This window comes from Cygnus atratus, chromosome 5 (genome assembly GCF_013377495.2).
Source record: "Cygnus atratus isolate AKBS03 ecotype Queensland, Australia chromosome 5, CAtr_DNAZoo_HiC_assembly, whole genome shotgun sequence".
NCBI lineage: Eukaryota > Metazoa > Chordata > Aves > Anseriformes > Anatidae > Cygnus > Cygnus atratus.
Window position 1 is genome coordinate 26,964,742 of NC_066366.1, and position 13,039 is coordinate 26,977,780.

The 13,039-nt window shown below is 43.0% G+C and overlaps 1 protein-coding gene across 1 annotated transcript in view; it reads left to right on the forward strand.

Moving 5' to 3' along the window:
* THBS1 (thrombospondin 1) overlaps positions 1-13,039 on the forward strand; it is a 15,799-nt gene continuing 2,760 nt past the window's right edge. Inside the window, exons 1-21 of the mRNA XM_035539888.2 lie at positions 1-331; positions 417-499; positions 962-1,539; positions 2,080-2,155; positions 2,414-2,610; positions 2,788-2,913; positions 4,382-4,475; positions 5,453-5,626; positions 6,024-6,200; positions 6,538-6,711; positions 6,891-7,018; positions 7,125-7,277; positions 7,762-7,980; positions 8,440-8,547; positions 8,939-9,098; positions 9,482-9,600; positions 10,815-11,049; positions 11,410-11,637; positions 11,762-12,033; positions 12,437-12,534; positions 12,637-12,776. Of these exons, the coding sequence (XP_035395781.1) occupies positions 430-499; positions 962-1,539; positions 2,080-2,155; positions 2,414-2,610; positions 2,788-2,913; positions 4,382-4,475; positions 5,453-5,626; positions 6,024-6,200; positions 6,538-6,711; positions 6,891-7,018; positions 7,125-7,277; positions 7,762-7,980; positions 8,440-8,547; positions 8,939-9,098; positions 9,482-9,600; positions 10,815-11,049; positions 11,410-11,637; positions 11,762-12,033; positions 12,437-12,534; positions 12,637-12,776 (3,526 nt within the window). The 5' untranslated portion in view covers positions 1-331; positions 417-429. The remainder of the gene's footprint in view (positions 332-416; positions 500-961; positions 1,540-2,079; positions 2,156-2,413; positions 2,611-2,787; positions 2,914-4,381; positions 4,476-5,452; positions 5,627-6,023; positions 6,201-6,537; positions 6,712-6,890; positions 7,019-7,124; positions 7,278-7,761; positions 7,981-8,439; positions 8,548-8,938; positions 9,099-9,481; positions 9,601-10,814; positions 11,050-11,409; positions 11,638-11,761; positions 12,034-12,436; positions 12,535-12,636; positions 12,777-13,039) is intronic.

Genomic DNA, 13,039 nt, shown 5'->3' on the forward strand with positions numbered 1-13,039 from the left:
GTGCCCGCGCCGCGCGTGCCCCCTCCGCCGTTGCTCCGTCCCCGGCCGCCGCGCGCCCGGCGCACGCCTCCCGCTTCCTGCCCCGGCGGCGCTGATTGGCCCGCCGCGCGCCCAGGAATGCGGGCGGCCCTTTAAAGGCGCGCGCGGCGCACGGCGCCCGCACTGCTCCCGGCAGCGGCACCCGCACCGGCACGGCGCGCACGGCTCCCAGCACGCGCCGCCCGCCCGCCGTCCCCCGGAGCGCTCGGAGCGAGCCCGCCCGCTCGCAGGGAAGGGAAAGGAAAAGAAAGGAAAGGAGAGCAGAGCAGAGCAAAGTGCTGCACCCCCGCAGGTAAGCGCTGAGGCGGCTCCCGCCGTGCCCGCGGCACCTGTCCCGCGGCCGCCCGGTGACCGCCTCCCTTTGCCGTCCCCCGCAGGCAGAGCTTCGCCATGGGGCCGGCGGCGCTCCTCGTCCTCGTCCTCCTTCTGAGCGGCGGCTCGGAGGCCCGGCGCACGGCAGGTAAGGTCCCGGCGGGGAGGGATCCCCCGGGTGTGGGTATCAGCGGTGGAAGCTGGCGGCTGGCCGGGGAGCGCAGCGCGGGGCTGGCCGGGGAGCCGCGGGCAGCAGGGAGGGCGCCGCCCCGCTTCCAGCCCCCTGCCCCAGCAGCCTCACCTGGCGGCGTCCCTGCGCTCGTCCCTTCCCCGCTGCCGGAGCCCAGCGAGGCGCCAGCGCGGCACCCCGGCAGGTACCGGGTGGTGCTTGGCGCTCCCGTGCCTGCGGGCTCTGTCACGGGGACGTGTGTGCTCCTGGGGGGGCTGCCGTGCCGTCAGGGCTCCTGTCTGTGCACTAACGTGGGGCGCCGTACCGTGCGGGTCACGCACCGCTCCTGCTAGCCAAGGCGCTGAGCAGCCCTGGCAGAAGTACAGTCACCCAGCCTCCGCTTACCTGTGCCTTACGGTGCTTGCTCTGATCTCTCTGCAGAGTCCAGGGGCGATGATAACAGCGTCTTCGATCTCTTTGAACTCATCGGCTTTATTCGCAAGGGAGCTGGGCGCCGGGCACCCGGGGTGCACCTGGTGAAGGGGCCAGAGTCCTCCAGCCCCGCTTACCGTATCGAAGATGCCAGTCGCATCCCTGCTGTCCCTGACTCCAAGTTCCAAGACTTGTTAGATGCCATCCATGCCGAGAAAGGCTTCATCCTTCTGGCCACCCTCCGGCAAGCCAAGAAAAGCAGAGGCACGCTGTTGGCTGTGGAACAGAAGGATGGCTCTGGTCATGTCTTCAGTCTAGTTTCAAACGGCAAGGCAGGCACCCTGGACTTGAGCCTCTCCGGTGATGGCAAGCAGCAGTTGGTGTCTGTAGAGGATGCCTTGCTGGCTACGGGACATTGGAAGAACATCACCCTGTTTGTGCAGGAAGACCGGGCTCAGCTTTATGTGGGGTGTGAGAAAATGGAAAATGCTGAACTGGACATTCCCATCCAAAACATCTTCACGAGAGACCTGGCCAGCAGTGCCACGCTCCGTATCGCCAAAGGGGGAGTCAATGACAACTTCCAGGTAAGACTTTTACTTGCGTTTTTGCTTAGTTATCTTCCTTCACCTGGCTTGAAGGTGCATTAGCTAATCAACCAGCCTTAACAGCTAGAGAGATATAGGTAATAGGGAAGAACAATTCTGCTTCTGTATGTCTGATCTGTACCGCCTCTAGATCTACTAAGCTTTAGCAATGGAATTTGAAGGGTGAAGCATTAGATTTGCAGAGCTAGAACTCTCTGTAGCAGTAAGTAGAACATGAAGCTTCTGAACAGGTAGTTGTAGCTTGAGTGCTCAACTTACAAAAGATTCAGAGATTCATGCTTTATTTCTTCCTGCCTGAAAAATTGCCAGGTCTTTGTGGTCAGGGATGAGAATGCTAGGAACCAGGGCTTGTCCTCATTCAGGAGAATAAGGTCATTCGTTTCACCTTGCCATCTGTCTTGTGAAATTACTCTTACTGAACTTAAGTGACCTTAAATGTCTACAAGCTCTTGCTGTGCAAGTTGCACTCCTTTCCTTTGCAGTTGCTGCAAGTAGCAGTAATTCTTCCTCTGTCCACAGGGACTGCTGCAGAATGTGCGGTTTGTGTTTGGAACAACTCTGGAAACTATCCTGAGGAACAAAGGCTGCTCCAGCTGTAAGTCTGCGATCTTCTAAATCCAATGACCTATTAAATAAAAGATTCCTCAGTGCATTAGAAAGACAAGTTGAAACAGAACTCAGAAGTATGCTGACATGCAAATTCACATTGCATAAGAAATAAGATTATTTTTTTTGGAGACACCCTAATGAATCTGGTGGCAGCTGTTTAACAGGTGCTACACTGGAATGATAAATGCACATGATTAAAAAAGTACACTTGATTTACGTAAACTTTATTTACTTTGTCTCTTAGCCACTAGTGCAATCATTACTTTGGACAACCCCATGAATGGTTCCAGCCCAGCTATCCGCACTAATTACATTGGCCATAAAACAAAGGACATCCAAGCTGTCTGTGGCTTTTCCTGCGATGAACTAACCAATATGTTTGTGGAATTGCAAGGGTTACGGTCCATGGTTACAACACTTCAAGACAGAGTTCGCAAAGTGGTGAGTACTGGTTAAAATCACAGTACCTTTCATTAACTGTCATGTAATGAATTGTAACTTGTCCTTTGAGCTCAGATAAATGGTAATAACATTGTAGCTATAACTTCTATGGAAAGGGGTGTCTTCTGTGTTAACTTCCAATTATCTTCTCTGCTTCTTTCCCCTGCCCCCCTTAAGACTGAAGAAAATGAGCTGATTGCCAAAGTGGTCCAGATTACTCCTGGAGTATGCATTCATAATGGGATCTTGCACAAAAATAAGGAAGAGTGGACTATTGACAGCTGTACTGAATGTACTTGCCAGGTAAGATTCCTTGCGTTCATAAATTCTCTACATACAGATTCGTGGCTTGAAGTTATCTGATAATTCTAAATAACATCCTGTTTGAAAGAGCAAATCCTATGCAGAACTGGATGTACTATCATACCCAGAGACCTGTTCAGCTTGTATTTCATCCTACTAGATTTCTGGTATAAATGTAGCTTTCATATAGTGTTACTGCAGCAGTATTTTAGAAGAATCATACAAAATATCACTGACAGAAGTTAACACACATTTAATACCATAATTTGGGGTGTCTCTGCTCTTTATATAATCCATGCATAAATTTAAAAGCCAGCAACAACAGAAATAACATACTTAATGTACTACTAGCTTTCCTCCCTGAAATACTTTGAATCCATATTCTGTCATCATAGAACCATAGAACAGCTCATCTTGGAAAAGACCTTAAAAACCATTCAGTTCCAATCCCCTGCCATAGGCAGGGATGCCACCCACAAGACCAGGTTGCCCAGGGCCTCATCCAACCTGGCCTTGAACACCCTCAGGGATGAGGCATGCACAACTTCTCTGGACAATGTGTTCCAGTGCTTCACCACCCTCTGAGTGAAGAATTTCCTCCTAATGTCTTAAAAGAACTTTGGAGTATCAGTCAACCGAAGAGCGGGTTAACTTTCCTGATGCTTTTCAGAAACTAAAGGCTGAGTATTTGTAGATGTGCAATCCAGGGCATCTCACAAAGTTCTGCATCTGCTTCTATAGGTCTCTATCTCTTTGCTTTATATTCAGCAAATGTTACTGTGACTCTTGCCTCTGCCAGTCTCCTTCCTACCAACCCTCTTATTCAATGTTGGCTGCAGTTGCCTTAATATAGTCATTTGCATGGGGAAACAGAGGGATTAAAATGGCAATCGTGAGGGCATTCTTCTGACCAAGCTGCTACCTTCAAGAAGCAAAACTACAGGCTATACTTGAGTTCTCATTCAGGCTGGAGGTGGGCGGCTTTTATCCGGCCTGCTTGGCTTAAAGATCAAAGACCCTTAAGTATAAGTTCTAGATTTTATGGTGCCTCGGCCAAGTCCACTAAACTCATTTTATCTTCACCATATAATCAGCTTAAAGCCATATTAACAGAAGAGAAAGCTGGCTTCTTGGTTCTTTCCCTTGAAGTCTGACCTTATGCTTGGGGTATCATGTGGTAGTCCTTTTGCTAGTTTCCCGTAGTTACTCTTGATCAACTTCTGCAAAACCAAGTATTTTCTATCTTGACTGAAAAATAAACAAATACTATGGAAGGAGAGTGAGAATAGGATGAAGTTTGACTAAGAATACAATCCATGAGTAGTCCCAGGTATCAGCTCTAAATACAAGGGTCTCTGTTTTAAGTGCTGCAGAAAAGACTTCTTTATCACTTGACCTTTTCAGCTCCAAGTTCAGACTCCAGAGTTATGTTCATATTTTGCTTATTGTGATTCTCAATTCTTTACAGAACTCTGCCACTATATGCCGCAAAGTGTCTTGCCCTCTCATGCCTTGTTCCAATGCCACTGTGCCTGATGGGGAATGCTGCCCCCGATGCTGGCGTAAGTACTTAATACCTGTACATTTGTACAGCAGTTTGTTCTGTCTTGCTAGACTAGCACTGCTCTGATGTATACTGCAACTGGATATAACCATACACTACTGGAGTAAGGTTAACGTGATGCATCTTTGATTTGAAACTCAAATAAATAAAATGACTATCTTCTACTGAAAGAATATAGCAGGTTTCTACAATACGGGCTATTTCTAATTGCCACTTACCTAAGAAATCACCATTGTCCTATTAAAATTACAACATCTCAACATCTCAGACAGGTTTTAGATAATCCTGTCCTTATGTAGAGAAAGGAGGGATCTGGGGATCCATTTGACTACTCTTAATCATACTGATCTAATGGAGCTCTGAAATCCAAAGAATATAAAACATCAAAACCATGCAGGCAGAACATGCTTTTGAGGTATACTTAGACAGCTCCAGTGTCTTGTAGTCACTACTGAATACCTTTTAGTAGTGTATGCTATTCCACATCTCAGCAAGTTAAAATTAAAATATTCCAAGTAACACTATCTTTCCATATCTGTAGAGTAGCTATGAACCAAGCATAATCATAAAAATGTTTAAATGGGTTTCTAGACAGTTTCTATCTAGAAGCTTTTTAATAAGGAACAACAATGCTCACTTTCTGTAGATGAATTAGATGAAGCTTGTATGCAATTGGCCTCTGCTGCTATGGCTAGATTTCCCTTCTCTCTATCAAACAAAACTGCTAATTGAACTTGATCTTTCTTAGAGAGAAACTTCGCAAAACTGACCAAACTAATATTGGTGACTAGCCTGTGTACATCTGAAATACTTAAGTGATGCATGTAAGCATTGAAACATTCATCTTGTACAGGAAAGGAAGATGTATGTAGATTTTGAGGACAGTTGTGTATTTGTAAGAAAAAAGTGGGGGGACTATAGGAAACATACTTGGAGTCTTATTCAGGGCTGTAACAGAGCTGTGCCCCTTTACAGCTAGCGACTATGCAGATGATGGATGGTCTCCTTGGTCTGAATGGACTTCATGTTCGGTGACCTGTGGGAATGGGATTCAGCAGAGAGGGCGTTCCTGTGACAGTCTCAATAACCGCTGTGAAGGGTCTTCTGTACAGACTCGGACTTGCCACCTTCAGGAGTGTGATAAGAGATGTAAGTACTTAATCCATTTAATCTTGTAATAAGATACAGGCTGCTTTTATTGGCTTAGTACTAACAGCAGAGATCATCCTGTTGCTCTATCACTGGGATGGAGCGTTGGCTTCCAGCTTTAAAGACTAATATTAATCAAGTAAAGTGGAGCAGATAGCTGATGCAGTAAATAAACATGTTTGCGCATGGCTTCCCAGATTAAAAATTGATGCCAGATTAAAAATTGATGCCAGTTTAGGTGTGCAATTCCCCTAGCAATAAAATAGCTTTATCTGTGATGGTGTTAAGGCTCTCCAATACATAAAGTCGTTAGTACAATTCTGGTACTAGCTGTGTTTTAAGTGCTGTGCAGTTGAAATCTCTTCTTTGAAAAGTCTAATAGACATCTCATTTGTAGTTAAACAGGATGGTGGCTGGAGCCACTGGTCACCATGGTCATCATGTTCTGTCACTTGTGGCACGGGCATGATCACTAGAATTCGTCTCTGCAACTCTCCAGTACCACAGCTGAATGGCAAGCCTTGTGAGGGCGAGGCAAGAGAAACCAAGTCCTGCCAGAAAGATCCTTGCCCAAGTAAGTGTTACAGGCACTAATTACTAAATTACTAAAACAGTGAATTTCTGAAATAGGAAATTTCTGAAGTAGAAAATTGCTATATAATGTATTTTTAGCAATCTTTTCTCCTTAAAATTAGATGTGGGCTATAGGTAAAACCTCACAGGTTAGATTTGGACAAAGCTAAATTGTTTTCTATGGTAGTTGTGGTCTGACTCCTCCATGGAGTCTATTAATTAGGGCTGCTTCTGTGAGTTATGTCTGAAGTGCTCTCACCACAGAAGTCTAGTCCTTAGTTTGAACTGGTAGCTTCCATTGAATTTAAAGCTATGTCTCAACTTCTATTTCCCTTCAGTTAATGGCAACTGGGGACCATGGTCTCCATGGGATGCTTGCACAGTGACATGTGGAGGAGGACTTCAAAAACGCAGCCGTCTCTGCAATAATCCTGAGCCTCAGTACGGTGGGAAGACCTGCGTAGGTGAAGCTAGAGGAACTCAGGTCTGCAACAAACAGGACTGTCCAATTGGTGAGTATACCTTTCCCATAAACATCTAAAGGCTATAGTCAATCTTGACAGTACTGTTTAAAAAAGTATGCCAAAGCCTGTAAAACTCAAGTGCTAGAATTTTAAACTGGCATATTGACAAGATAGTGTTATAATAGCATGATAAGTGTCTCTAATCTTAACTCTTACTTGTTTCTCAGATGGGTGTCTGTCTAATCCCTGCTTTGCTGGAACTACATGTACCAGCTCACCTGATGGTTCCTGGAAGTGTGGTGCCTGTCCTGCTGGCTACCATGGTGATGGTATCCACTGCCAAGATATTGATGAGGTAGGAAGACAACAGTTTTTAACTTGAAAGGGAACAGAAGAAAATAAGAAAAATACCAGTGCATTAAAAACACTAACTGTTTTCCTGTCTTGCTCTTGCATGGAAGTGCAAAGAGGTTCCTGATGCCTGCTTTGTCTTCAATGGAGTGCACAGGTGTGAGAATACTGAACCTGGGTACAACTGTCTACCTTGTCCACCACGTTTCACTGGGACACAGCCATTTGGTCGCAATGTTGAGGATGCAATGGCTAACAAACAGGTATTTTCGACTCTTCTGGCTTACAAAAGCTCAAGGTTTCTACATAGCAGAAAGCAGCTATGCATTTCAGGGAAGAAGGACTTTGTACATAGTCTGTGATTCAGAACGAGAGAAGCATTAAGCAATTTTAGTTGGAGTTCAAAATGACTTCTTAAAAATGTCCTCTCCAGCTATGGAGGGTTCTAATGTTGCGTGTAACTTTAGGAGAGCAATTGCATAAGTATGCACTTGTGATCCAACAGCATGTACCTTAAAGATCTTTTAGTGTTTGGTTCCATCTGAAAAAGTATTTTAAGCAGAAAAATAACTAGTGTTAAGACAGCTATTGGAGTTGGGGAGTAGGTATAAAGTAATAAGTTTTTCTATTTCGATTGAGATACCAATGATCAAAACAGGCATGTTTTCTTTATGCCTTGTCAGAATCTGGGGGAAAAGGAGGGATAAAAAGATATTTTCAGTGGATTTAACTTCTGTGGTCCTCTAGGTCTGCAAACCAAGGAATCCATGCACAGATGGAACACATGATTGCAACAAAAATGCCAAATGTAACTACCTTGGCCACTTCAGTGACCCAATGTATCGCTGTGAATGTAAACCTGGCTATGCTGGCAATGGCATAATCTGTGGAGAAGACACTGACTTGGATGGATGGCCAAATGAGAATCTTGTCTGTGTTGCTAATGCCACTTACCACTGTAAAAAAGTAAGTTTATCTAGCTATTAAACTACTCTGTGTAAAAATGATAAAATATCCCTCTGTATCACTGGTATTGTTAGGAGGCCCTTAGTGTTGCCTTAAACATTCCTGCAGCATGGAGGGGGAAAAAGAAGCCTGATCTAAATCTTTGTTAGAAGTGTCCTAGGAGGAATCTAGTTTAGACTATACCTATATCAGCTTTGCTCTGACAAATATTTATCTTCAGGAGAAGTACAGGATGGTAATCTCAAAAGCAGCCAAATCTTCCATTTAAATTATTTGGACTATTGCTTTCAAAGTCTCACCCTTGCTACAGTATGACTACCTAAAATCAAGAGAATTACAGTATGATTAACATTAACCTGACTGAGGTATTATTTTGCCTAATAACTATATCTTACCAGCTAAAATCCCTACTGTAATCATGCCAAAAGTAAATACATCTGTACTTCTTATCCTTTCTAGGATAACTGCCCTAATCTCCCCAACTCTGGGCAGGAAGACTATGATAAAGATGGGATTGGTGATGCTTGTGACGATGATGATGATGACGATGGTATTCCTGATGACCGGGTAAGCCAATGCAAAAGAACAGCCTTTGAGAATGTAGCTCTCCTGTTCCCCTTCTTAAGGCCAGGGTTTACCTTCTCTCCTTAATCTTAGAGGACCATAGGAAACTGCCGCTGACATTAATCCCGAAAACCTTTGTATATGCATAACTATACAGACAAACCTTCTGCAGCTGGGCTGAGCTTTGGGAAGTGAATCTTCATTATTATTCAGCCATTCCCATGCTTATGCAAGCAGTGGGGAGTTCTGAGATAGAAGCATTCTAGTTCTGTCTTTTCCTGCCTTTTGTTTCTCGTTTCTCCATTCATATAGTAGTGTAAACAGAATCTGATTAAAGCTTTAACACTCTTTTAAAGCAACGCTTTTTAAAGCTTGATTTCTCTCTTTCTTGCAGGACAACTGTCCATTCATCTACAACCCACAGCAGTATGACTATGACAGGGATGATGTTGGTGACCGTTGTGATAACTGCCCCTACAATCACAACCCTGATCAGATTGACACTGACAACAACGGAGAGGGAGATGCATGTGCAGTGGATATTGATGGAGATGGTAGGTGTCCTCTAAACACCTTCGCACAGTTTTCTAGTCACAGACTGATCAAATGTGTCTGATATACCGCTGATTTCTTACTAGGAATTTATATGTGAACACACAAGTTCTCATCTCTCCTGGTTTCAGGATATAAAGACTATTAAAGTAATGCTCACAGCTAACAGAAATTCACTTTGAAGTGTATGCATTTAGGCGCAGTTAAATTTTAGCTCTGTTCCTACAGGGAGTAGGAACAGAAACGTGGCAGAGCTAGTGATGAAATCAGGTTTCAAAGTGTTCAAATGATTTCAAAAAATTATCAGGAAGCGTGTAGCTTTGTATAGTCCTTTGCAGCATTTAAACACTTCACTTCCATTCACAAACTCATCTTAATTTTGCAGGGGTCCTCAATGAAAGGGACAATTGCCAATATGTCTACAATGTAGACCAGAGGGATACAGACTTGGATGGTGTTGGAGATCAGTGTGATAACTGTCCACTGGAACATAATCCTGACCAGGTAGAGGATTTGCATTATATAAGTAGAACATTGGTATACTATCCTGTGTATTGTAGCACATTTGAACAGCAAAGTACAGCTTAAATTTAACTTCTGACACATTCTTACTAATTTGCCAAATGGTGCCTTTATCAAGTAGCATTTCTTCACAGTTCAAACAGCAGTATGATATTTTCCAAGAAGTAATTCTAGAGAGGATCCATGTGACTACTGCATCTACTGCTTTTGTAAACACCTCTTAGTTTTTTCAGTTGTAGTGATTTCTCACTGTAAGGATATGAAATACCTGGGAGCATTCTATGAAATATAGAAGGGTAGTGACCATCCTCTTCATTAGCTTATTGTATATGTAGTCTATGACACATGCAGGTTGCTAATCCTACAGAAATTCTCATAGCTAGTTAAGATCTTATAAACCTAGGAATGGATTGCAAAGCTTGCTTGTTCTAAAGTCTGGTTCCAGTCTTCCTAGGATAGAAGCAATAGCTAAAAGCCTTAAACATGTTTTTAGGGCTTGCAGGATGTACTATATATTCTAAAATGTTAGAAGCAGTTAATATTCTGACCTGATCATACCAGAGTTAAATGCTGCTTTGCATTTTGCTTAAACAAAGTTGGACTTAAAAATTAGAGAAAAACAATTAAGTTTCAAAGGATTACCTTTTCCACCAATAAGGTGAAAGCAGCATAGCTTGCTTTTCTTCTCTAGGGAAAGAGTATATGACACTTTAAGTTCCCCTTTATAAAACTTAAGGGGAATCCAGCCTCTCACACAACTTACTGGTTCAAAAACACTTGAAGACAAGTGGATAAGGCTTGTGCTGTCCTGTCAAGTACAAGGCTTTAGGGAAATAACTGGAATGATTGAAAGGTTAGGTGTTGCACATCAGTGAAATCTAGTTCAGTACTGACTGTAGCCTAAAAGCAGTGTTAATTGAAGGATTTAAACTGAGACTAAATTTTTTAAACTTATTTGTCATTCACTTAACTACTTTTCCACCTTAGGGTGAAAAGTGGATGAAGATCCTTTCTACTTATTCTTCTCCACAATTTGCAGGCAATGTCTCTGAATGTTAAGTCTGAATATGTCTCTAATACCTTACTGTAACCATCTTATTTCTTAAAGCAGAAATCCCAATTAACTCTAGCTATTAAGGCTCTCACTTCAGTTTAAGTGGCTTATAAAATGTTCCTTATTGTTTTCCCATTCTTAGGAAGACACTGATTCTGACCGCATAGGTGATGAGTGTGACAACAACCAGGACATAGATGAAGATGGCCATCAAAATAATCTTGATAACTGTCCCTATGTGCCCAATGCCAATCAAGCTGATCATGACAAGGATGGAAAAGGTGATGCCTGTGACCATGATGATGACAACGATGGTATTCCTGATGACAAAGATAACTGCAGACTGGTTGCCAACCCAGATCAAGCTGATTCTGATGGTAAGATGGCCACTACCATAGTAACATTTTAAGACTATCTTTCAACAGTTCATATCTTTTTCATGCTATTTAAGGTTGGACAGATTTTCCAAGTAAAAGTGTCTGCATGATATTATAGTGCTCCTTAGGAGTAAGGAATAAAAGGATTAAATATCCAATTTATTGTCAAGTGTATGAAGTATCAGGCTGGAGTGAACATAACTTATGGCTTCTGTAGTCTGCCAGCAGTACCTGGGCAGTCAAAGCTTTGCAGTGAAGCTTTCAACTCCAAGCTGCAAGACTTGAAAGAAATTATGCTAGCAAACAACAAATGCCTGATTGCTCAGAATCAGTCATGGTGAAATTACTTGCATCCTGCAGGTGATGGACGTGGAGATGCTTGCAAAGATGACTTTGACCAAGACAGTGTGCCAGACATTGATGACATCTGCCCTGAAAACGTGGACATCAGTGAGACTGATTTCCGAAGGTTTCAGATGATTCCCCTGGATCCCAAAGGAACATCCCAAAATGATCCAAACTGGGTTGTGCGTCACCAGGGTAAAGAGCTGGTTCAAACAGTCAACTGTGACCCTGGTCTTGCAGTTGGTAAGGAGAACTCTTACAGGTGTTACACTGGGCGGGAGGGGTGGCAAAGACAAAACTGAGAAGCTATTAAGTTTAAGAGTTGCAAAAAAGCAGAACCTCAGACTTTCTCTTAATGTCCATGTAGGTTTTGATGAATTCAATGCTGTGGACTTCAGTGGTACCTTCTTCATCAACACAGAAAGGGATGATGATTATGCTGGCTTTGTATTTGGCTACCAATCTAGCAGTCGTTTCTACGTTGTCATGTGGAAGCAGATCACCCAGTCTTACTGGGACTCCACACCAACCAAAGCTCAGGGCTACTCAGGTCTCTCCATCAAAGTTGTGAATTCCACCACAGGTCCAGGAGAACACCTTCGTAATGCTCTGTGGCATACAGGAAACACTCCTGGCCAGGTAAGAGAGGCACTCTAACTTTTTTGTACTGTAAGGCACACTGTTCTTCCAAAGTTAGACACTTTCAGGGGGTCTGCAAATGCTGCTCAGAATGGGGTAGACTTTTTGGCAATACAATAACTTTAATTATGCAATTTTTTGCATGATTATGGATAAAGTTAACAGGATTACATGCTGCAGATAAGCTTTCCAGCAGCAGTGAATCAATTGTTTCTGGACTACTGGTGTAGGTTTAATTTGAAATCACCTGTATTTAAATTTCTATTTAGATATTTCAAAAGACCCCATTACAGAACCTACTGACTACTTTAAGCCTTTGCTACTCAGAGAGAGTATTGTAAAGGCACCTTCATATCAAAATGTCTATCTCAGACCTCTAGTTAACTGAAATCCTAATTTGTAGGTGAGAACTCTGTGGCATGACCCTCGTCACATAGGCTGGAAAGACTTCACTGCATACAGGTGGCGCCTTAGCCATAGACCAAAGACTGGCTATATCAGGTAAGCATCGCCCTTTAATCTTAAGTAACTGTCACAAGGGAACTGGACGTCTGCAGAGGTAAACCTAACAATCTTGTCAATGACTAAACTGTCTCTTTGTAGAGTTGTAATGTATGAAGGGAAGAAAATCATGGCAGACTCAGGACCAATCTATGACAAAACTTACGCTGGTGGTCGGCTAGGATTATTTGTCTTCTCTCAAGAAATGGTGTTCTTCTCAGATCTTAAATATGAATGCAGAGGTAAGGAAGACTTTGTATTGAAGAGATCCTATACAAATGAACTTTATCAAGAAAGTTGCTCAAGAGAGAATAGATCAAAAAATAAGAGCTAAGGGGAAGTTCACCCATGATCTTGCATGGCTTGGTTTCAAGTGAGTTTTGCAGATAGAAATGGGAAGACTTTTTGACAAACTCTTCACAGTTAAAATCTTCACAGTTAAAATTTGAATGTATAACATGTATAAAACCATAAGAATATTTCTATCCTGCTCATTCAAAGTAAC